The sequence below is a fragment of the Camelus ferus genome, chromosome 4, assembly GCF_009834535.1.
Source record: "Camelus ferus isolate YT-003-E chromosome 4, BCGSAC_Cfer_1.0, whole genome shotgun sequence".
Taxonomy (NCBI): domain Eukaryota; kingdom Metazoa; phylum Chordata; class Mammalia; order Artiodactyla; family Camelidae; genus Camelus; species Camelus ferus.
In genome coordinates, this window is record NC_045699.1 from 37,047,231 (window position 1) to 37,072,931 (window position 25,701).

Sequence of the window (25,701 nt, forward strand, 5' to 3'; positions counted from 1 at the left end):
ATACAAAAATTAAATCATTTTTACAGTAGTTATCACCACACTAAGATGATCTGGGGCCAGAGGGATATTTTTGAAGTATAATCTGGTCTAGTTAAGTGATAATATTATCACAATACAGACTACAAAGCAAACATTCTTTCACTGTAACCATCATACACAAGTGTATTTTACTGTAACTTTTGAGAGAATAATGATTATGTATGATAAAAGAAATGTATTATTACTCTCCCTTCCTAGAAAAAGATATACAGTCATATTTTGGGCATTCAGTTAATCACACTGATTGCTTATATTTGGACATTGTTTTATGCCACAGCTTCTCACCTTTTCCAAATCTTATTGGAAGAGCATTGTTTAAAAAAAAAGGTGCAGGGTCCAAATCACAAGAATCTAAAGTTGCCAGCATGATCTGTGGATACCACAGCTTATAAAATACACGCTGCACTGTGTTTAAACAGGTCTGTGTGACACAGCTTTCACTTGGATCCTTCTGCTCAATGTTCTACCATCAGCCTTAGCCAAATATGGTTTATCATAGGCATCCTGGCCTCTCAGAGGGATATGGAATAAATGCCTTCAAGACAAGTAACTCTGCCATATGGAAAATATGTTCCTGGAGAATGCTGCTATAAATAAAGACGTTTTTGCGGTTATGTCCTTTGAATCATGCTCCTCCTTCTCTCTTATATTTTATCTTGCAGGCACAGAAATAGAACAATGGTAGTTAATATATAGCTTAGGAACAAAACAACCCAGATTTCAATTCTGGTTCCTCACCTATTAGCTATATAACCTTTGAAGTTTCCGTCTATTCATCCATCCATTCGTCCATCTAAAGATTTGCTGAACACTCTATTCTGTAACATTCTTATCATCAGGCTGCTAATGATAAGACAGTGAAGTAAGGAGATTGCTCTTTTGAAGATTCCGATTGTATGGGAGAAACATTCAGCCAAATAATCACACCATTAGTATAAACCAGGAGAAATATTCTGAAATGAACTTCATATTGTGATATGACTTCTCTACGCTTCTGTTTTCTTATCTTTAAAATAGGGATAATGACCTCATGGAGTTGTGTTGAAGATTAAATAAGGCAACACTTGAAACACGTTTTCTATGTGACAGACATTATGTCAAGTGTTCACTAAATGTTAGCAAGTGCTATTGTTGCGGGAGCAGTTCAAACCACCTAAAATAACTCCCAGCCGTTCTGGTATATTTTAACCCTTCCCTTCAATTTCACTGCCCTGTATTCTTTCAGACTGTCATTATCTCATATTGGTGCTAGCCTTCCCAAGTCTAGTCTCCTTTCCCCAGACTGTCTTGCTGATTGCTACCAGGCTAATCTTCCTCAGCAACTTTGACCTTACCCCTTTTCCTTTCCAATATTTGCAGATGCTCTCTTTGCCTACAGTCCTGATGCCAGGCTCCTCTTGCTGATTTTCAAGGCCTAGCACTTGGGACCGAACTGTATCTACACAAACTTGTATTCACATTTTTTCTACTCTATCTGGCCAAATGACTTCTCACCTTTACCCCTGTAATTCTCCTTGCCTAGCATGTTCGACCAACACGTCCCTTTCTATTCAAAATTCTGCCTATTCTTTAGACCCAGCTCAATTATCACAACCTACCTAAACCCTAGCTAGACCAATCCAACTTGATAATAGCTACTAGTGAAGAGCTTACTAAGATCTAGGCACGATGCTAAACCCTTTATAACCCCCACAGTTTCTACTGTAGTTAAGCATCAGGGACCTGGTTTTATAGAACATGAAATCTAGCAGATAGTAGAACCAAAATTTGATCCCAAATCTGACTCCAAAATCTAGTTTTAGTGCTCTTCCAGGCTCTCCTGATAATTATCTCCTTTGCAATGAGTATTTACTGCTATCTGCTATCTCTTATAAACTATAATATTTCTTACAATTTGGGCCTACAATAAGCAGTTAATCAATATTTAATAATATTGTTATATATTTTATTAACTTATCATGTTACATTGATTTTACATAAGGGTACTTCTTACATAAATGATTTTCTTATATTGATATTTATAAAATAATTCACATTTTAATTGATTCCATTATATAACAAACTGTGGGCATAAGGGTTTCTGTAAGTGATTATTATTATTTTTGTAATTCCAGGGCTAGTGTTTCTGGATTTTCAATCCAGGACTAGAATTTCCAAGGACATAATTTTTATTAACCAGAAAGATAGTTTGATACATTAACTCAGATCTTCTACCATCAATAACATTTACCTTATAGTGTTTAAAATTTTCCTTTTTTGAAGTAAGGGACCACAAGTTGAAGGTATGAAGACAATCTGAATGATGATGAAGTATCAAATGCCCCTTAAGGAAATTAAGGAAGGACTAAACTCTTCCACCCCTCCCAGACTATGCATTTCCATATTAAATTCATTCAGATTTGGAGAAAACAGTTATCAGACCAGTTTTACTTTTACACCTGTCATAGGCACTTACTTTAATGGACATTTACTTTTGTCCTCACCAATTATTTTTTAGGTCATGCTTTAGTATTAAAAGCAGTTTCGGGATTAGCCAATATGGGCTAAAAGAGCCACTGAAGTGAAAAGAAAACAGTTCCCACCCACATCTGTGCTGTGCTTTGTAACCCCCATTTTTTCTTGCCCCTCCTCCTTTCTTTATAATACCATTGAAAGGCAGTATATAGCCCATTGTTAGCTCCACTCTTCTCATAAATTAAATCCTTAAAACCTCTTGGCTCATTATCTAAAGAGTCAGTTCCAGAATATTAGGTTTACTGTGACCATGTAATTTGCTAGATTTGTACCTTTCACTAAGCAATGTTAGAAGTTACAATACATTTGTTGGCAAAATTGTGAGAACAGCAATAATTATTTAAAAACAAATGCTGTAAGTCATTCCAAAAAAGAACATGATGACAAGAGCACTGGATATTAAGCAAACAGTTGCTTGCTATGGACAGTTTACACCATAAACAATCTAAGTTGGGAGATCAAGTATCCAGCCAACTCAATTAGCATTGTGACCTGATTTGAAGCTTTGCTGGACGTTAATTAATGTTTTTAATCTACATTGGCACAGACAGTTCTGCCCTTCTCTGAGCAAGAGTAACTGTCAACAAGCAGACAGAAAATGAATGACAAATATTTCTAAAGCTTCAGGTGAGATCATCACTACACTTAAGGAAGAAGGTGAATCTCACCAATGATGCCAAGAATAGTTCCCAGATTGTCTGACAAGATTTCATCTGGAACACTAGGCACAGATGTGTTCTAACTGATGAAATTAAACCCAGGAGCCAGTGGCAAAGTGAGGTGTCCAAAGTCCCAGAGCTAAAGCATCAAGGATTGGTTTTTTTCTTTTATTAATTGCAAACTGCAAACAGTTCTGCATTCTCCCTCCTGAGTGCCATTTACACCTCTGGAGAGAAAGAGCAGGCAGCTGTCAGAGGCTCAGCCTTACCTTCATCTTGCCCTTTATTGCCTCCCCCCACCCCCCAAGGGTTGTCAGAGCCTCTCAAGCAACAAGAGGGACATCTGAGGTAATGTAATGCTGGGTAGCTGTCTAGAAGTCTCTGATAAAAACGATTCCTCTTTCCCCCTTATTTCTGGGAATGGCTCATAGGACACAGGCTTCTGGGTCTCCTAGAAGGCTGCCCAGAATCATCAGTATTTCTCTGCCCAAGTCTGGTCTTGTACCGTTTTGCAGAGATGCAGAATGATGATCATAGCACCGTTTCTAATCATCAACCATCAACTTTCTTACTCGTCAAAACCCATGCCTCCTATTAAACACTGATACCTGAGAGGAGATACAGCTTATGGTTTTAACAAAGCACTTCAGTGGTTCTCAAAGTATATTCTCCTACCCTCATCCCAATCAGCAACATCAGCATCACCTAAGAACTTGTCAGAAATGCAAGTTCTCAGGTCTGACTCTAGAATTATCCAAACAAACTCTAGAGTTGCATGGGGCTCAGAGATTTTAATAAGCTTTCCAAAAAGTTCTAATGCATCCAAAATTTCGAGAATCACTGCTTTAGTCTGTAGTACTAGAAACCTAAGGCGAGGTGTGTGGGGTAAATGGAAACTCAAAACCTGATGAAAAAGATGATTTTATTTATCCATTATGTATCGTGTATTCGATACTGTGTGTAAAAAGATGAGATATGGTGTTGAGCTCTACAGGAAGCATATTGTCTCACAGATTAACCAATAGCTCTAAAACACAAGGGTTAGGATATAGGTAAATGTAATGTTCTGTAATGACCCAGAAGAGAGCACTTCTACCTGGGAAGGTTAGAGAAGCCTTTAAAGAAGTGTAAAACCTATAATGATCGAGCATTTGTTCTATGCAACTTACATATTTTCTTATTTAAGCCCTCCCAAGTCTTTCCTATCTCCACGTTTTACACAAAAAGGAACAGAAGCTCAAAAAGGGTAAATGCAAATGTGGAACTTTGGTGCTCTTACTACAGATGGCCATTTGAACTAGGACTGCACGGTGGCCATGCCCCAGAGGCAGTGACCAACATGTAACGTTTGGGACATGATACTGGGGTTGGTGAGGTTAGAACTCTAATGTTGATGACGTGGCCCAGGATAGAAGCCAGAAACCAAGAGCTTGTTCCCCTACCCAGAGGCAATGAGAAGCTCTTGAAGAATTTATGCACGAATGAGCTCTGATGTACAGAGGGCAAAATCTGAAAGCAGGTGATGTGTCTCCATTCTATTCTGCTTCTACTTCTCAGGCTGTTGAGCCCTCTGTCTAAACTCTGCATTCTTGCCCCTCAAGGCATGGGTCTTGTTTCTTTTGATAATACTGCAACCTGAATCCAGGATCTTCCCTAAATCCCAAAGAACCCCTCAGGTCTATTGCTACCTTCAAATAGGTTTGCAAGGTGTAATACCTTGAGATTAGTTGATTAGGAAGAAAGTAATAAAAGAACGGAGACAAGACAGGAGCACGTGATTGCTACAATTAACTAAACATAGTGTTGGGATGGGTTGGGTTTTGCTGACTTCAATTTCCAGTAAGTAGTCTTTTCACGGAGCAAAATAATTTACCTCTTGATATTTTACGTGACAGAAATTTAAAGCTTGATAACATCTGGACAACTAAGGACTAGAAAAATCTTCTCAAATTAGACTGTGTGCTTTTTAAGATGTGTGTTTATACAAAAATTCTGAAGGCTTTTACTCTCCTCACTCCCCCTACTATTTAATATTACCTTCTCTTACTTTTATAATAATCATAGGGTAAGGCAGTAAACCTGCCAGTCACAGGCCCTGAGGCCAGAAGCACAGCATCTGAACACTGATTTCATTAATTATTAGCAGTGTCATTTTGAGTAAATTACTCAACCTTTCCATGCTGCTGTTTCATCATCATTTGTACAAGCGGTTAAAAATACTTTGCCCATACAGTTTGGATTGAGTATTAAGTTAAAAAAATTATTTAGAATTTTAAAAAATTACCACTATAAAAGCTAGTTTTTGTTGTTAGTATTACTAGCTGGAGAGCAACACTTTTAATTTGCAATTCAATTTAAGTCACTTTAAAATTCAATTTTTAAAGGTACTGATTAATATTAATTCAATGATTTTTAACAAATAACTTGGCAATATACTGTTACAGAAGTCTTATATTAAATTTTCTTTAGTTTCTGTTTGCACCTTAAGAAGAAATTTATATGAATAAAGGCTTTCTCTACTTTTTAAACCTATGACCGATCACTTCATATGCAGTCTCTTTGTACAATAAATATAGACCCTATTTCAACTGAAAAACAAGCAAGGAAAATAACATGAAAAGAATCACCACACCCAGAAGCACAGGCTCATTGTCATTACATGACTACTAAGTGCCTTTTATGTACCAAGAACATTTCCCCAGACGTCCCGGAAACCATGTTTTCATGACATGTCTATTTAAACATGGAATAGGGGATTGAGAGTTCAGAATGTGAGCAGCAAAGAAAGCTGGCATAAAATGGGACTAGTGTCAGGAAACTCACCTTATCTCCTTCTTCCACCTCACAGAGTTTCTCCTCAGTTGCAGGATTTAAGACGGGAAATTTCTTGCCACTCACCGAATTATGCCATTCGTTGTTTATGAAGATCTGTAGAGACGGAGAGAAGGTAAGTAAAAAGTCACTAAAATATGCAGCAGATTTTGGAAACTCTTTATAAACAAACTAAAACACTATTGAACGCCTAAGGGAGGCCAGTGTTATAACTTCACCTCCCTCATATACCTGCCTCCTCCAAGAATTTTTTGGCTGTTTAAGACATTTTACACACACACATGCATGCACGCATACACATACTAAAATAAAGTAATACTTTTAAATTTCACTAAGATATGAGGTCATTTAAAGCATAGAAAATACAGACTGGAGAAAACAATCTAGAAAAAGATACTGTTATCTGAAATAACCATGAATTTGAGGCAAGAGCAAAGAGGCCTAAGTGGGCTTAATCTTTATGAATCATTGTCTATTTTCTACTTCAGATTCTGAACGTGCTCATTTTGGGTCACTGGTGATTTGGTGTCATAAGTGACTATTTTCTGAACCTTTATTTTACAGTTTTAAAGGTAGCCTGAGGGAGGATTTTAAAATAATGTTGCTTAGAAAAAAAAAATTGGATAGTGATACTCTCTCATTGACTTTTTAAAAGTTTAAGGGCTTCATTCTCCCTTTTAAAAGATTGTCTAATAATTTATTTGTCCTCAGATTAAATCAGATTCTAGATTTCTTAGTGACATCTATGAGAAAGAGGTGTGCATCTAAGGAAACACAGGGTTCCAGAAAACAGTGGAATTTTGTTCTGTGTACATAATAGAAGAATGAGAATATTAGGAAGTGTTAGTATGACTCAGCCATAAAAAAGAACAATATTTTGCAGCAGCATGAGTGGACTTAGAGGGCATTTTGTTCAGTGAAATAAGCCAGAGAAAGACAAGTACTGTATGATATCACTTATATGTGGAATCTAAAAGAGAATACACCATGCTAGTGAATAAAACAAAAAAGAAGCAGACTCACAGATATAGAGAACAAACTAGTGGTTACCAGTGGGGAGAGTGGAGGGGAAGAGGCATACAGGAGTAGGGAATTTTAAAAAAGGGTTATTATGGAATTATAGAAAATCATGTGTGTGAAACTTTTGAAAATTGTAAAGCTCCATAGAATTTAAAGAATCTTTAATTCAATAATTTTTTTTTGAAAAGCAGTATTAGTGTGTGATTTAAAAAGTCTGAGTTTCAACTTTTGCAGCCCTGAATTTGCATTTCCTTATGGAGCCTAATAGGGCCTTGATAGCTCATTCATCTTTTATTAGAGTAAAAATATTTGATTGAGCCAAATTAAGAAGTACTCCTTTTGTGATGAATTAAGTTATATTTCATTTTTGACAAAAGCTGGAACTTCTTCCCTCTCCTCATCCCATTATTTCTTGTTTATTTTCTTTTTTTCTTATTAATTATTGAAATATAAAAATAATCATAAGTACTATATTGAATATTATGTATTGTAATTTTCTGTTAGACTTATTTTTATGACATGAACTATTTTATTTAATTTTAAATCACAGGTACTTGATCCATATAGTTTTAAATGAAGGGTGACATATGTACTGGGTTTATAATATATGTCTTAATTCAGACATCTCCTCTTACTTATGTATTTAAAGATGTTATTAACAGTGCAACCCTGAGGGAGAATTATTGAAACACTGCCCCCCAATGTTTAAGTTTGTTGTTATACTAGATACAAATTACTTAGCTTAAAAATTCCCTGATGACAGCTATCAAGATTACACATTGTTAATGTTAATTACTTACATCGTGTATATTTGAAATAAAAGTAGTCTTTTAAATTAGCGTATGAGTTTGCACTGACCTAGCTATTCTATTGTGCAGTGTCCAAATTTAGCTCAAAATTCTGTTGAATAAATAAAAAGTATATTACCATGCATCCCTAAATGCTTAAGTATAATTAACTCTATATTCTGTGATTTACAAGATTATTACAAAAAATTTCCCTGGTCTCCTACACTTCTATTGTAAAATTTGTCACTTTTTTAAAAAGTCATTTTTAAATTTCTGCCTTCCCTCCTAGGCTGTAAGTTGTATAAGATAAGGTCGAGGACCGTGTTAGTCTGTTTTTCTGGTTTATCCTCAGAACAACAACAAAAAAATCCCAGCCAGTGCTCAACACAATCCCAGCCCTAAAGTGATTTTAACCTCAGTAAAGAATTCTTAAATAAATAACTTAAAATTGAATCAAAGAACCTAGAATCCAGTAGCCACACACAGGTAAGACTATAAAAGTCCGCACATAAGTACACGCTGATATTTTGATTTGCTGAAAAACAGGCAGAAGGATAAGCTTCCCTATTTTGCTGTTCACACCAGTACAACCTATGTGTTTGCAGGAGCTCAGAAGAATCGTAGTGCAAGCCGGAATTGACAGGAAAAAGATGTAGGCATGAATAAACAGAGGGGGAGGTGCAAAGCAGTTCAGATGAAGAGACTAGCTGTCCAAAGTCACATATAAGGAGGTTTGGGAATGTTAGAAGTATCAAGAAAATCCTTGTTTCTCTGATAGGGTAATGGAATACCGGGCATGGAAGACCGGAAAACTCCTATTAGCCTTCAAGAAAAAAACTGGCATCTAGGTTCAACTTGAAGAAAGATAAATTCAGATTAAAATACTGACTTGCCCAACGTCTCTTGGAGTGAATCAGCATTCTAGCTATCAAAAGCACAGTTTATGGAATCCTATAATAACTCTTTAAGTGTATTGTTTTTCATGCATCTTTAACATTTACCTCTTTCCCCTCTTAAGGGATGGCTGGGAAGCAACTTAAACTACGTTCCCAAATTCAGCTCACTGTCACCTGTAGTTTTATGCTGCTCTTACCTCAAACTAAAGTTTTACAGTTTGCTCATTCTTCCTCTTTCCCTCTCTCTCTCTCTCTCACACACACACACACACACTTTTGCTCTATTAATGACAGGCACGGCCCCTACTAATCCTTTTGTATCACTATGTTTTACTTATATTATCATAAAAAACCCCCTGCTCTGCCTGCCCCCCTACCTCTGCTTAATTGAAATTTAATTTTCACCCTATTATAATCCTCCTAAACCAAGCGAGTTCAAATTTTGTCTCCTCCTCAGAATAGGTGGTTCTCCAATCTCAAACTCCTCAACACATAATTTGAGGTGGCTTGTGATTTGACCCCAGTATCCTTTTCCAACCTTTTATCTCCCTGTTTCCCTGGTTTACCCTCTGTTTCAGCTTAATTCTGCTGTCTCAAACACCATGCTCGTCTGCTCCGTGGCTTTATTCATGCTGTTCCTTGGATGGGAGTTTCACTATTTTCTTCTCATATTTCAAACTCTCTTTTAAAATGTCATCTCCTTATGAAGATTTCACTAGTCATTTAACCTCTTTTTTCCTTTTTTCTCACATGGCATTTTAGTACTCTACTATTAAATTACTTATTATGCTCTGTTTTGTATTAAAACTAGCTAGCTACATACCAGCTCATCAAATCCAAGCAGAAAACTAAAAACATTATGGTACTTGCCTTAGATTCTTTAGCCAGCCTTGCAAAACTTGTCAAATTCACTCACAGATTTCTACTTCTGCCTTTTCTCTGCCTGAAGATAGTATAAGCCCCTCCAACTTTATATCTCTAAACTAAGAGAGTGCGAGTCTCACCCTGTCAGAGATATGCCCAGAATCCCATCCTTCTGCAATATGATTTCACCAAAACTCAACTAAAAACAAGATACAGAATGTATTATATTTTGTTAGGCCTGTGGTGAAACTTTCCAACTCCCACCTAAGTCCTCTTACCCTGATAATTTGCAATTTCAATGTATCAATAATATGCTCTCAATATATTATAACTTATCTTAATCCCTTTATACAATCTCTTTTTGTGAAAGAACTATTACAATAGGTGTGCACCAACTAGTTTCATTATCAGACTCTCGCATTTAAACTGTACTTGAAGCTCCCCTTCCAGTTTCAAGTCAGTGAATGTTTGGTAAATGAGCATTAAAGTAACAACATGGGTTTATCTGTCAGCCTCCAGGCAACTGAAAAGATCAATTTGTAGATGATCCCAAATTATCAGCAACTACTCTGAATTATTCAGTTTTAACCTTTAATATAGGAAAACATGGTGAACTTAACTTCTGTTTGAATTTGTGCTTACATCCACATCATCCGAAATGGTCCCTTTTGTTTTATCAGAACAGTGTTTGTCTAACAATGAGTAAAGACCTGAGAAATACCCTGGCAGGTAGTGTGGAAACATGGGAAATAAGTGAGCTATGGCCCCTGCTTCCACGTGGCCTGTGATCACAAAGGAGAGTATGTGTGTATCAGGATCAGCCAGTAAAGAACTGAAGATTATAGAGCATGATGACCAGTGCTTTAGTCAGTAAACTGCAGCACGAAACCTGTGGAAGAGAGGAACACGGGCTGGAAGAATGCGTCCTTGAAGGATGGGAGTGGTGGAGAGAAGGAAAACAGGAGCAGAGTGAGGGAACCCTCTTGGGGTATTTGGGACACAGCAGAGGGATTGGCCCCAGCAGAGAGTTCTACTGGAAACAAGTCACAGATGAATTCCAACCATGAACATGAAGCCAGTTTGGATGTCCTAAGAGAGTGACAGGATCAAATGGATGTTTCAGGAACTGATTTTAATGTACCCCAAATGGCTTTGAGGTAGAGCAAACAGAGTCCAGGGGATTGGCCTCCAGGCCAGGCATGAGGTCTTAAGGCTTTAGCGTGGAGTGACGTAGCACTGTAGTCTGCAAGTTATGAATGATACATATTTCCCGCCAAAAAGAGGCCTTTCAGCATAAAAACAGAGCTCAGCACAGAGAATGAGATGAAGGAGGCATTGTACCATCCTTCTCTCCCCCTTGGCGATGGAGAATTTATTGGTAGGAACTACCTTAATGATCTTTTTTTTTCTGTTTTAATCTTACTGGGTTTATATTTGCCTTCTGGCTAACTGTGACCAAATGTTTTTGAATAATCATCTTTCCTGTAGTTACATAAAATGGTTATATGGAGAAATGTAGGCTAACGAATGTTAAATTTTGATAATTATGAAACCTATTTTAGGCCTTTTGAAATGAGGTCTATCATAGTGATGACCTCATTTTCCATTTGCTGTTTGCCTTTAGCAAGTTTAAGGGGAAAGGAATCATGCTATAAAAGTAAAAAAAAAATTCTTGGATTTTATTTAACCATTATGTTAACTATATTCTAATTATGAATTTTGGACTCAAGATACTTTGATAATATCTGTGTACATCAACTTAAAGTTCACAGTGTTGATGGGACATTACAGATGTCTGTGCATACTCTTAAACTTCAGGTGCTTCTTATCTGGGGAAACAATCAATGGGAATGATGAGGCAATTTAAAAATTAATTTTTACTATCTAAATTTTAGATAGTATTCAGATTGTAAGAGATGCATTATATGACCTTTGTTGTTTTTTTTTTTTTTTAATTTAGCTGTTTCCTGAATGTGGCTTAGTGTCCAAGAATAAATAATAATTTTGAAAGGAAAAAAAACCTTTCCTGAGTAAAAGTTACTATATCTTAACGTGTTTTGTATAAAGCCACAATTCAAAATAAAAAAAGCACTTTCCACAAAACATGTCTGGCTTAAATCAAGTTTGAGCTGACTAATAAGCAAATAAAACCTATTAGTCTTATCTGTGATACGAGATTTTGGAACATGTTGGCTTGAAAGGAAGAACCCCTGACTCCCTCCAACAGATCCATAGGATGCCCTAAATTCACATTATCTCTTCAGGTTGCAGCCGGGCCAGTGGCTCCAGGTCCCATAAGGGAAGCCAGTGTTTTTTTGGTGGCAGAGAGATTTTGACAGGTCACATTTTCAGTGCACAAAGGATTTCTTTTAATTTATGCCAAGAGTAAGGAAGGTTGATGAGTTTCTCCATTTTGTGTCACCTGTGTGAAATTCTAAACCCGAGCGCCTGGGTCTCAGCATGTGGAGTGATGGGTGCTATTGTCAGTGTATAGGAAGTGACGGATGTTGTAAATGTGTAAACTGTTTCTCAGAGTTAGGAACCTAAAAAGTACCAAAGACCATGAGAGTAAGAGGTGGGGACAGGGAGAAAGAACAAGATGGGGGGTAAATAATAAGACAGAGACTGAACAAAAGTCAGGTGAGGGTGTCAAACATTTAAAAGAATCAAAGCTAGATCTCTGGCAACTACTTATAACCCAAATCTTAAGGCAACAAAGCAAAATGTTGAGATTCAAAGTAAAAAAAATCTAAAAGGAAATTAAGGAGGAAATAACAGATGGGAGGAAAATATTTAACTGCAGTCAAAAGAATGAAAACAAAATGAGAGAGTGACCAAAACAAAAGTAGGAGAAACAAAATTTTCCTTTCATTTCTGTTTTGTATTATAGTCTGACTTCAGTAACGTGAGTTTCTTTTCCTTCTTGTTGTTTGAAAAACACTTTCAGCCGTTTCAGCTCAATCAGGGAAAAAGACAAGATGCTAAGGCATTTCTGTTTTGAGCCACACCTTCGTTTTGTCCCACAGACAACAAAAACACTGGTCAACAATCTCCGTGCATCTTGTATACCTTATATCAAAGAGGTAAGATGCAGAAGCACTAGAAAGTTCTGTACATACTTAACACTTAACAATATCAAGACCAAATAATATAATTGCTTGCAGATAAGCCTTTTTCCTTCTAAAGAAAGTACCAAAGGTAGAGCATAATTTAGTTGTTTGATATTTGTATTCCAGGAAGAGATATTATAATATCAGAAAACTAAATATTAGCAGCGCTTTACATACCTTGCAAGTAATACCAGTATTTGTGGGAACTTTTGACACACGGGCATACACCCGCACACAGAAGTGCACGCACATACTCAAAATATACCAATGTGATGAAATCTAGATTTACACGAATATTTACTTTTCTGATTTGTTTCTGAGCAGCGTCTTTTAATCGGATGTTTAATTATGAAGCAGTTATTGCTCATGTTCTTTTGAACATGGCTGTATGTTGCCACTTAAATCTGGTAAATGTGTAATGCATTTAGCCACAATTATAATAGCATCATGAAAACCCAAACCACCACCACCCCACCATCCCTCAAACCTCAGAGCTGCTATTTTGAGACAAGTGTAGGGCTGATTTAGCAATGACCATATTTCCATGAAGTTTCTTTTATGCTGGTCTGTATTATACCACCCCATATGTTACTCACGGTGTTTCAGAGGCACTACTCTCTCTCTGGGTTGCCCTTCAAATGAGTTATTTCTCATACTCTTCCAGAGTTTTCCTCACCACGCTCCCTCATTCAATGAAGTAGTTAATGACAAATTCATTAGGTGAAGTCCGGTTTAAAGAAATAATGTGAACACTTGTAGTATTCAGAGTCCTTATGAAATGGGGATAACACCCTCTTTTAGGGTATGCTGCTATTTACTTCAGGATTTTTCTTGTTTAGGTTTTCTTGAAGCTGGGCAGGTGCCAGAGAACAAAACAATTTGCCAAGACACGGTCTTCAGAGATGAGCTAACATATTGCATTCTTGGAGAATGTTTATCTCCCAGGAGAAAAATCAACAGTGGGTTCCATCACTGGTTTGTGGCCAGGATCTAGTTCTTGCTGGACTCTGTCACTTTCTGAAGCAGAAGGCAAGTGCTTCTGACCTGGCTGGGTGTGAGTGAGCTCCTGGGAGAAACAGGAAGTCAGGTCCCTAAGTAATTAGATGGTGATCACTGTGGACAAAGTTATAAAGCTGACTCAAAAGTTTTAGACAGTTGCTACTGGTCAACAGACCACGTTTTGAACAGCATTGGCAAAGCCGGGAAGTCTGTTTGTTAGAAATGCAGAACCCCATACCTCACCTCAGATTTACAAATCAGAACCTGCATTTCAGCACGGTCCCTGAGTGATTCACTTGCACATCCAAATTTGAGATATACTGAGCTAGAGTATCTTCTTTCTACTGGTCCACCTATTTAGGGATATAGTGTCCTGATCATCTTTCTTCTCTTATCATCCAAATTCCCATTCTTTCAATCAGAGTAAGGTATGAATGGTATTAAAGTAACAGGTGCAAAAGCCCTTGTTAGAGACAATGCAGTGAGATTCAAGAACTACTATTTTTGGCATTTAGGAAAGACATGAAATTATGTGGAAGAGACAAATCTGAAATGAGAAGATTCAGAATCCATTTCATTCTGTCTTTGCCTTTTAAAATTTGTGTGACCTTGAGCAAGTCACTTAAGCTATTTGAGCTCAATTTCCTCAGCTTTAAAATGAGTCATAAGTAACATCTCCCTAGCTACTTCCTGATGATTAATTATGAACTTCAAATTAGAGCAACAGACGAAAGTAACTTTGAACTGTGGCAAGCAATGCAAGTATTTGTTCCATCTACATCGGCAACTGAAAAAAATTTAGAATTCTAGGAGTCATCTTGGGGAAGGAGAGGGTTAAAGAGAGCCTGGACCAAGGAGCTAATAAGTGCCCAGCACTTTCCACAAATTACCTCACTTAATTTTCACAGCCACTTTCCAAGGTAGTCATTATTATTCCCAATTTACAGACAAGGGAACTGAAACTCCAGGAGATTAGAAGCTTGGCCAAGGCCATATCATTAAGTAAGTAGAAGAGCTGGAAATCGAAGCTGGGTTTATCTTGTTAAGCCACTGTACCTTGCAGCCATCCAGCTCTTTGTTCAACTGCTACCAAGCCAAGAGCAAACAAAATATTGCTTTAGTCAGAAGGGAGCTAAAGAGATTTCCCAAATGAAAGCACTGTCACCGCACAACCAGCTTTGTCGTGAACATAAGTCCTGTTCTGTTTTAAGCACCCCTCTGTGGTTTCTTTCAAATGAAATCCATCAGGCAGTCTGGCTGCAGCCTCCATCTCCAGTCTTATCTCATCCATGCTCTCTCTTTCTTACTTAATTCCGGCCAAGTTAGCCTTTTGATAGTTCCTGGAATACACCAAGCTCCTGTCCACAGACATCCTTGCACATGAGATTTATTACCTATAGATCTTGGTCTCCCCACGTTCCGAGGCCACCTTATGCTCTGATTCCCTCGGGCTCACATTAACTGTCCTTCCTTAAAGAGACTCTCTGACATCTCATCAAAAGTAAGCTCTTCCCCTCACATTCTCTCAATTTTCAGTTTCCTTCTTTTTAACATTTACCATAATTTGTGATTTTTCACTTACTTGCTTGTTTTCCTCCTCCCCCACCCTCCACACCCTCCAGGAATATAAGCTCCATGAGACAAGAATCACATTAGCCTTTTTATATCATGAGACCTAATCATTCAGTTACTTCTTAAAGGGAATGGAAGTGAAAGAGGGGAAGGGAAAAAGGGAGAAAGGAGTGAAGAGGGTAGGGTATTTGGAAATGCATGTGGCCTGACTTTATTTGTTGTAAGAATTTAAAAGGAGATTATAAAACCAAACAAAGCAAAATTTTAAATTTTGCCTAGCACCTAGTACTTAATGATTCATAATGCTTCTTTTCTGAAAATATATCTCACTCAGTTGGGTTAAACAATAATACCAGAAATCCTGAAAAGTATCTCCCCTTCTAACCAAAATTTATTATTCCCTAGGAGTTGAAGAAATGCAGTTCACATAGAAATTGCACACTTACGTCAAAGTCCTCTGCATCACGGCCTCTCCCAGCCCATACCCTACCTTTTCAATCAAAGCAGAAATTCTTTTTGCTTCCAACCTTTCTTATTGTTCTCCTCTTTTTCTAAGTTGGTGGCAAACTTCCTCCTGTTGGCCTGGGAACAGCTGAGCAACAGCTGGAAAGGCTCATGGGCATGTCCCCTCCAGTAAGCAGGAGTGGGCCAATGAAAGTCCAAGTAAAGAAGCCAGAACAGGATGCCAGCCACGCTGTGTCCCTAAGTCATGATGCTGGTCTTAGACAAGTCACTTGCTGGTGTGACCTCTGAGACTGCCAGCATTTCGAGTATGGCTTTGTCATTTACAAGCTGTGTAATTTAAGGCAAGTTACTTAGCCACTCTGTTCTTTAAATCTCTTCTTCTACAAAAGAGGAATAGTAACATCCTCATAGGGTTATTGTAAGGAGTAAAAAATTATTTAAAGATCTTACATAGTCATTAGCACAGAGTAAACACAATGACTTCTAACTATAATATTTTCTCTGTGTGTGTGTGTGTGTGTGTGTGTGTGTGTGTGTGTGTGTGTGAGTGAAATGCCACTAGCAGATGAAGATCTTTTCAGCATGGATAGATTATTACTCAATGAGTTAATGTTTAAATAAGAGTTAAGGTAAACATTTTTGGAGTTTGAACCCTGTCCGAGCAAAGTATCTTCTTGAATTTTCTATTTGTCTTTTCTTCTTTAAGGTTAAAAAAAAGTGTTGTGAAGAGAGAATGGAAAACAAAGTTACCGGATCCTGTGAGAGAAAGTTCTTGATCCCTGAAATCCCAGCTAAACCCTCGGAACTTCACTCCAATGCGATCCTTGTCAGGTGGGGCGTGACTGTGCAAGAAAGGGTGACAGAAAAACTAGGAGAAGAGAATGAGATGAGAGGGACACTTGTGGGAGATGGGTCTAGGAAGGGCTGAGGGGAAGAAGGTTCTGGGAAATGGAAAGAGTTGAGAAAATAAGCACGACTAGGAGAGCTAACGTTAACAGCCACCTCCCATGTGCCAGGCGCTACTTCAGGTGCTTTCTCCCACCTTAGGAAATCCCCACTTTACACATAAGGAAACTGAGGCAGAGAGAAGTAATGTCATTTGCCCAAAGATCACATAATCACCAAAGAAGCTCTTCCTTTAAAATCTCAGTAAAACGGAGGAGTTGGCAGACGTAGGGTTTGTTTGGAATTGGAAAGGGGGAAAATGAGGAATCTGATGATATGGAGGCGTTAACTTCTAAAATCTTTGTATCATTGTAGAAAGTATTTCTGAAACTCTGATCTCTGTTTTATGCACCTTGAAAAATAATCAGACTGGGCTAGAAATTAAGTCACAAAAGCTATGCATCAGTGACTTCCTTTGTTTGGATGAGAAGCAGTCTCGAGCTTGAGAGTATGCAGTTCTACCATAGTTGTAATAATCTTTTGTTACTCGACCTTGCTTGGCTCTCCCCTCCATCTTGCTCCAATGACCCAATATATTCTAGCGATAATAAAGACAGAAACTGAAATAGGGGGAGAAAAATAATAAGAGTTTAGGGGTTGGCCGTAGAAGGCAATTTCTCAGACACTATAAAATCCTTACTTATTTGGTTTGCAACCAGGAAACTCAGTTAATAACCATCATTTTCCAACTCCTCTTGCAAGTATAAATCCAATACAATTCTTCAGTGAGTCACAGTAAAAAGAAAATGCAAAGGCATTTGAAAAAGCTCACCCATTTAGATTTAATTACATACATAGCTGGTGTCCTCCCAAGTGTGAAAATGCTGCAACTAATAAATCACAATAAAACGCTACCTAAGCAGAACAGATTTATAGAGAAGATGTGTGAGCAATCAAAATTCTCTGACTTGCATTGGGTATTTTTACCCAGAAAAGTTCTTATACGTAAGAGCAAATGCCTGCTCTTGGAATCTTGCCTCTTTTTGAACAGTTTGTTTCCCTAGAGGGTATTCTTGTGTAATGACTTTTAAGTGAACAGGAGATTTTAATCTTAAAAATATCTCTCTGTGTTAAAGAATCACTAGATGTGTGTTTGTATGTTAGATTTTAAGGACCATCTCATTTGTCTACTACTGTTTCTCACATGCTTAATTAATTAATAACTACTAAATGAAGAAGGAGGAAGAATATTTCACACTAGAGCTTTCTGGAGATTTCACATACAAAGAAGAGTGCAAACTTCTGCAAACCATTTTTTTTAATGTAGCATTCAGACTACCAAAATATCCCAGGTAATAGCACAGAAAAAAAAAAAAAAAACAGACTGTAATAATAGTAATGTGATAACTCAATCATTGCTAATGGTTTTAATCTTTATGAAATGAATGCATTTTAAAATGTGCTTACTTTGGACTGAAATTTCTTGTGAATGACAAACTTAGAGTAAGAAAATTGGGAAAACTGGAGTCTCATTATCTTTTGGGCATACCTTTGCCAAGGGTAAAATTTTTGGAGGGTATGGACTCATCACATTTTTCATGTTCCCGTTTGGAATAAAATCAAATGGAAAAATATATTTTCCCTTTCAGTAAAACCTTCTGAAAAAAATACTTTAATACACTTTATAGCTGCTGGTCAACCATGTTAAAAGCATAATCTGATCTCTGCAGACACTTTCCTATGGAAAAGAGCCAGTCAGCTGAACAACTTCTTCATTTGTTGGGCTTATGAAAATGAAAATGTAACAGACTTGAGGATTTCAAACCCATCCATGGTTACAAGTAAGGAAATAAATTACTAATAGTGGAAGCTTTTATTTTATCATTAACTTAATAATGCTGTTGGTTTTTCATTGGTTAATGCAGAAAGCAGATGGCTCTCCCTGAGCTGGAAGAGTCCCTTTCTTACCCTTCTTTCTGCATTACAGCATAAAGCTCACTTTTTAAGTGATTTTCGTTAGGTTTTGTTTGCTTTATTTATTTCTTTGGGAGTTCTAGGCTCTGACTAGAAAGCAGGAGTGTAACAATGTGAAACAGGCAAAGTTCAGAGATACTCTTGATCGACTCAAAAAGGACTGATTTCCTCCTCCCTAGCTGTGGATTTTTAAGTCTGGGTCTGGCTCCTGCTCATTTCTCTAAATATTTATCGGTTAACAATAATGCATCAGCTCCAATGGCAACAAATTTGGCTGAAGAAATAAGCAAGAATGTTTTCTTTCCCCAAATATGCTAAATAATGCAAGTCCCATGAAGATTTTTGTAGCTGGAGTTTTCCTTCATCAAATTATCAGCCTCAGGTCCTTCAATTTTGACCCTCTTTTGACATGTAGAAAAATCACATTCCTTCAGTATACTCTGTTTGATTTCAGTATGCTCCGTTTCTCTTTTTTTTTTTTTTTCCTTTTGAAAAATCATTTCCCATTTGTCTCTCTATTTCCAGTAAGTTTCTCTAGTAAGTATTTGCCTCTCTTATCATATATGCTGGGCTCTGCTGAATGTTAACAGAACTGCTTAGCAAAGTCCACTGAATCCTGGCACGAGAACTTTTACACTGAAGAGAATTCCTTTCACTTAAAAATATTTTAAGAAATAAATTTATAGAAAGTTGCCTGATACAATTTAGAATTCATTATTTGATCAAGACACTAAACCCAGACCTGCATTTTGCAAGCCTTTTATTTTTGTATTTGCAAAGGGCTCTTTACACGAGTTTACTTAAACTGACCTTTTATGCTTTAAATAAATGTAGTGTTTATAAACCTGAGGCAAAGCAGCAAATATAAATTGTACTAACCTTAGTATATTGAAACTTCAAGTTGGTGAGTGGGGCAGGTATCTCTGGCCTGGCTGAGGACATTTCTGGTCAGGCTCCTTGGAACACAGGTGACAAGCTCAGCGATTTGGTTCCGATAGAGCACTTGGCTTTATTTGTTCCTTTTTATCTGCATGGACTAAGGTTTATTTGCATACTGGGATATGATTGGATGAACAAACTGGGAGCAAAAAGAAAACGACACTACTTATTTGTAACACCTAGGGCAGGAAGCCCTTGACTTTAAACTTAAATCCTTAAGAAACCAGTGCTCCAGTACTGAAGCTGCATCTGGAGACAGGGCACTATTTGCAGACGAATTAATTTACACAGCTGAAACCTGTGATAAGGGTACGAAACACAGCTGCGCTGGCCACTAAGGCCAGTTATTATTTTTTTGACTTTTCATGCTTTTTATGCTACTGTGAAACTTTCTGTTCTCTGACAGACTTGGAATCAGAGAATTTGAGGATTGAAAAAGAATCTCAAAGGGCACACTTGTTCTCAGCGGAAGCTGATGAGGAGAGGACCCTGGCCAGGTGTCTTCGGGACAATGCTGTCAGCGAATCAGTCCATGTCTCAGAAAAGCAGGGTGCTGTTTGTGGAAGAGAGGTCTTCTAGACAGACCCTGCCCCAAGGCAGCTTTAAAAAATCATACTGATCAAATGTATTTTCAGTGCTTGGTAAGTAGACCTACTAGGATTTCAGGAGCTCTGAATTACCTTTATCTTATAAATGGGAACAGAAAAGTCAGCAGGATTTTTAGGGAACTCAGACTGCACTGTCAACACACCATCACCACAATAGCAATATGGCAATATCCTCTATTAAAACTAATTTAAAAAGAAAGTAACCTCTGGTTTTGGAAGTTGGTTTTATTTATCAGTCCTTGATACAGGGAATTGTTCAAAGTGTGAATTTAATGGAACTCCCAAGTAATTCAAGTTCTTAAAATGCAATTAATGTTTCAAGTTGGGATAATTTTTAACTGTACTGCTCCCATTTTAAACAAATTGTTGATTTTTATTGAAGCTCTAGCAAAAATGACAGAACAAGAGGGAAAGCTTTGCATGGCTCTTAATTGACTACTAAGAATTAAGAACAACAATTAGTTTTTTTCCATTGCTGGCTCCCCTAAATATTGGATTTAGGTAGGGAGGCTAAGGCTTACTGAGGAGTTACTCCAAGTTAGGTGCAGGAGTCTTACTTTCTTTTTCCATACTCACTTGGCTACCCATTTACAGACATAGAAAGAGTAAGTAGCTTGCTTATGATCACAGATCTAATTTAAGTGCAAGACCAGAATTTCATTTCAGACCAGTCTGACTCCAAAACCTTGGCTCTGATTTTTGTTTATTCTCCCTGCCCTCCTCTGCATAAGAGAATTCCCAGATAGGCTTGAGAATCGGCTGTTTTGGTTCTCTCAGGGAGGAGTCACCCTTGCAGGCGATTAAGCTTAGCCTTTTATTCGTCTAAGACAGGGGTCGGCAAACTTTTTCTGTAAAGAGATAGATAAAGGTTTCTGTTGTAATTTATTCAACTCTGTATGAAAGAGACTGCAGATAAACAACGCATGAATGCGTGTAGGTGTTTTGCAATACAATTTTATTTGCAAAAACAGGAGGCAGGCCGGATCTGGCTCATGGACCATGTCCCTAGATTTTAAGACAATTACCCCCAAGGTCCTTGCCTCCCCTGTGCCTCATGCTTGAAGACCAGATAGAAACTTTGTCATTTCACTGTCTCTTTCTCTCTCTCTCCCTCTCTCTTGCTCTCAATTTCATTCTTTTTGGAAAAATCTAATTGTTTTCTCTTTTAAAAATGTGTTTTGAGTTAAATGCACAATTATACAACAGCTGTTACATAACCTGCAGTGTGGTGCTCTCGCCAGGCCCAGACAGCTGTGTTTTGGTGCTTTCTTCTGCTCTCAGCTTTGCAGTTCTTTGTGGATTCAAACAGTGGCTTATTGGATGTCCAGGCAGTGAAAGCTCAATGCTTCATCACACGCTTGGAGTGTCATCTCACTATTTATATGCTCATCCTTAGTCATATTTTATTGAATAATTACATAAGAACAGGTCCCTTTATGTCAGACAATACTGAATGTAAGTAAAAGGAACAGCTTTGGAAACAGGTTACCACACCTGCCTATTTAATTTTAACAAATATTTACCAACTATCCTCTATGACTAAAGCATTGTGACTGGAGTATCAGGAACTCTCCAACCTTAATCTTACTTGAAAGGCAGATCTTTTCTGTCCAGTAACCACAAGGCCTGTGATCTCTATTTTTGAAGTATCATCCTGCCTCTAGAATTCATCTTGTGGAAGAATGCATTCTTGGGAGTGGTTGCATGGGTAAAAGGCCTCCATCACTTCCCTCGCTTACAAAGGCAAAATGGCCTTGGAGAGAGCACAGGGGTCAAGAAGGCTCACTTCAAGCCTGGACCCAAGCTTATATGTTTCTATTATATGCTAAGATTTTGCAGCAGAGGAGGGGCTGGAACTTGAACTTGGGAGTAATAGAAGAAGGATATTTAATCATCCTTTCCTGTTTAGGGACAAGCTAAATCACACACACACACACACACACACACACACACACACGGAGACACACACACACACACACACACACACACACACACACACACAGCCATGGAGGGGAGAGAGGAGCACAGTACGCTTTCTTTTGTGAAAGCTGTCATTATATCAAGAAACATACAGACCAGGTAGGTCTTCGACCATTGCTAAAAGTACTGTCTCATTTTGTAACGAATCTTTCCAGAAATCCACTCAAGCCTCCGTCACTGAGAAGCTAATGGAGTCTCACCTTCTCCCCCACAACTTGAGTAAGTGAAATAAAAAACATGCACATTTAACAAACTTAATTGTATGATGAAATTTTTAAAATAGCCTCTTTCCACATTTTCTGATTTCAAAACCCAGGATCGATTTGTTGGAGCTGAACTTCTTTTGCTCAGTGACATCCGCCGTCCCAGACTCTTCAGTGTTGCCTTCAGCATGACTGGGTGAGTCTGCCGGTTGGTTAGCCCAGCTATGGATATATCCCTTTGCTTTTGATCACTGCAATTTCAGCAGACACCATATGGCTCTTATGCCTCTTTGGGTTTTAATAATTTGAAAAAAGTGGATCTTGTATGTGATAAGAGAATCTGTGCTTGGTTTACAAGTTGATGTTAAAAATGGACATGGAAGGAGCATTTGAGTACATGGACATGTGTGTTTGTCGGCTAATTTCTGCTCATCTGCCATTCATCTCCTTAGCAGAACTTCTTTACCTCTGCTTTCCCCTCCTCACATAGCTGATCACTGTTCTCTCTTCATCTTGTTACTAAGATATGGCAGATGCCCCTCTTATCTGTTACAATCAGGACACTAATTTGTTAGGTCACTAAAATAGGTTTTTGCCAAATTTCATGGGCCAAAACCATTTCTTGGCACTGGTTCTGCTGCTAGTTTGAAATAATTTTGCATAAATAGTGTTCACATTGTTTTTGTTTCCTCAAGGTATTTTTCACACAATCTGAATGTAGACAAACTTGAGATTTTTATGAATTTTCTCATTTTTTAAACAATTATTTGATGCACAGATTACATAGCCAGTGTGTTTAATAATTTTATGAGATTGTTTGCATAACACTCAGCTTAGTTTTCATAGAAATCATTTTCCCTTTTCTCCTAATATGGCAACAACTTAAATCACATTTAATTCAGTTATGCCGTTGAAATACTAGGTTCATGTGAATGATCAGAGTTTGGAGCAAAGTAGTTTGACTGTTGCTAAGCAGAGAAGATTGTGCCCAAAACTGAGTGCATGTAGACATGAAGATCCGTACTAATATTTGTTTTTCTCTTTTAATTTACTTTTTATCAAAAATTTTTTAAAGTCAAATATACCATGTATAGAAAACTGCAAAAATCATAAGTGAACATCTTAACAAATAGTCATAAAAGGAACAAAACTAAATAACCACCACTGGGGTCAAAGAATAGAACAATATCAGAACCCCACAGCCCACTTGGAACCTCCTCTCTGTCACTGTCCTCTTCTTCCTCATTCCAAATGACTAGTATCTTAATTTCTAATGCCACATATTCCCTTTTCCCTGATTTTGAACTTGTAAGCCAATTATACAGTCACAATATTTTTACAAAGGAAATTGAGGGGTCCAAGTTAATCTGGCAAGTGAGATAAATCGTGGTTGTAGGTAAAGAACGATTCTCAGGGAGTACTCCCCACCTCAATAGACTCCAATAAATTATAAATGGAAGATGCGCAGCCACAAGTTAGCCCTTTTTAAGAACTGAGGGGCGCTTTTTTTAATACCAATCCCAGCACGTGTTAAGGCTGCAGAGAAATGGCCCTTGTCCTGTAGTGCTTGTTAGAACTTAATAGCATTTGGAAATTGTATCAGAATATCAAAAACATTCAACCCTTGACCTGGTTATTCTGCTTCTAGAAATCTAAGGAAACAATCAAATATGTGTAAATTATGAGCACGTTTCTTTAACATAATATTATTTATAAAAATAAAGAAAAAATACCAAATAGGTTAGATTAAATCATGGATTAGCATAGGAAAGTAAACAAATACTTGAGGAGGGACCTGGTGAACTTTTGTGATATATTGTAAATTAATAATAAAGCAGGTTACAGCCTGTGTGCTGTGTGTAGGGATGATAAGAAACTGTGCTTCTCTCTTAGTATTTGGCCAGAATCTACAATTTGCCTTGACTTCAGCCTCAGCATTTGGAAAGTTAAATAGCTGAATTTTCACTTCAGTGGCATTTCTGGCATTCCGAATTTATGCATGATAAAAAAAAACAAAACCTTGTAATTTCTTTGGTTATATTTTATAAAATTTTCCCAAGCTGAATAAAGGCCCCCAAAGATCTCTCTGGAACCTATGAATGTTACCTTATATGGCAAAAGAAAGTTTGCGTATGTGATTTAGTTAAGGATCTTGAGATAAGAGATTATTTTGAATTATCAGGGTGGGCCCTAAATGCAAGTACTAGTATCCTTATAAAAGGGAGCCAAAGGAGATTTGACTGCAGAAGCAGAAGGCGGTATGACCACAGGTTTTGACAGCTCAGGGGCGAGGAGCCCAGGAATGCAAGGAATGCTGCTCCAGAAGCTGGAAATGGATTCTCCTCCAGAGCCTCAGGAGGGAGCTGGCTCTGCCCACCCCTTTGATATTGGCCAGTGAGACTGATTTCAGCCCTCCCACCACTAGAATTCTCTAGTAAGAGAAGAAGTGTGTGCTGTGTTCAACCACTAAGTTTGTGGTGATTTGTTGTATCAGTCATGGGCACTGAATGCACTAACCACTTTAAGCATGAGTTCAGGTTTTCCAAATAGTACATGCTGTCACTGGTCACACACTCTGCATGTTTCCCTGGTTTATTATTAATATCTAAGTAGTCATGTTCAAATAAAGGAAAGCCTCCCTCCCCTCTGTACCTTGGAATAAAAACTTCTCAGGTTGACATTTTGAAAACCTTCCAGTTCCAGTTGTAATACAACTGGATGTTCATTCAGTTGTAAAAGTAAGATGCAATAGATGATGATGTTTGTGAAAGCTATTAATTTTCTTAAAATAATCATTTTAGCTGGACTCTCAAATTTAGTTTGCATTTGCTTGCTTGGATTTGTTCCCACATTTTAAAGTTACACCTGTATACCCAGATCTATAACTACATTTCAAACTTATCTTACAAGCTCTGGCTTTACATTCCAGCAGCTCTTTGGGTACCTGAGCTACATGTCACATCTAGTCAGATAGCTGGGTTTGAAAACTGAGAGCCTGCATATTTGTTTCTTGTGGACCATGCAGTATGATAAAAAAAAAAAAAAAAAGAAAAAGAAACATTTACATAAAAACCCAGATTTTAACTTAAACATCAGAAGACCCGAAGAGTGTCTGAGCCTGCCTGCCATTGGAATCACCAAGGGAATTCAAAACAAAACAAAACAAAACACAAGATTCTGATTCAGTAACAGTGGTTTGAGCCCAGCTGTTAGTATGCATTTGAAGCTCCTCGGGTAAATCTAACGTGTGGCCAGCTGTCAGAACCACTGAAGTAGTTCTGGCTCTGTTTCCTCCTGGGGCGCAAAGCTGGAGCAACATCCACATCACCTGGAAAACTTTGAGCAATGCAAACT

General features: G+C 37.7%; 1 protein-coding gene and 1 long non-coding RNA gene across 3 annotated transcripts in view; one reads left to right on the forward strand and one right to left on the reverse strand.

The window, feature by feature from the left end:
* ALDH1A1 (aldehyde dehydrogenase 1 family member A1) overlaps positions 1–19,655 on the reverse strand; it is a 48,779-nt gene extending 29,124 nt beyond the window's left edge. Inside the window, 2 exon segments of the mRNA XM_006193852.2 lie at positions 6,036–6,140; positions 19,497–19,655. Of these exon segments, the coding sequence (XP_006193914.1) occupies positions 6,036–6,140; positions 19,497–19,559 (168 nt within the window). The 5' untranslated portion in view covers positions 19,560–19,655.
* Positions 16,459–25,701, forward strand: part of LOC116663153 — a 64,315-nt gene continuing 55,072 nt past the window's right edge. For both annotated transcript variants that reach the window (XR_004319266.1, XR_004319267.1), the window contains exons 1-5: positions 16,459–16,589; positions 18,374–18,484; positions 19,963–20,197; positions 22,300–22,363; positions 22,461–22,543. This is a non-coding gene — a long non-coding RNA (uncharacterized LOC116663153). The remainder of the gene's footprint in view (positions 16,590–18,373; positions 18,485–19,962; positions 20,198–22,299; positions 22,364–22,460; positions 22,544–25,701) is intronic.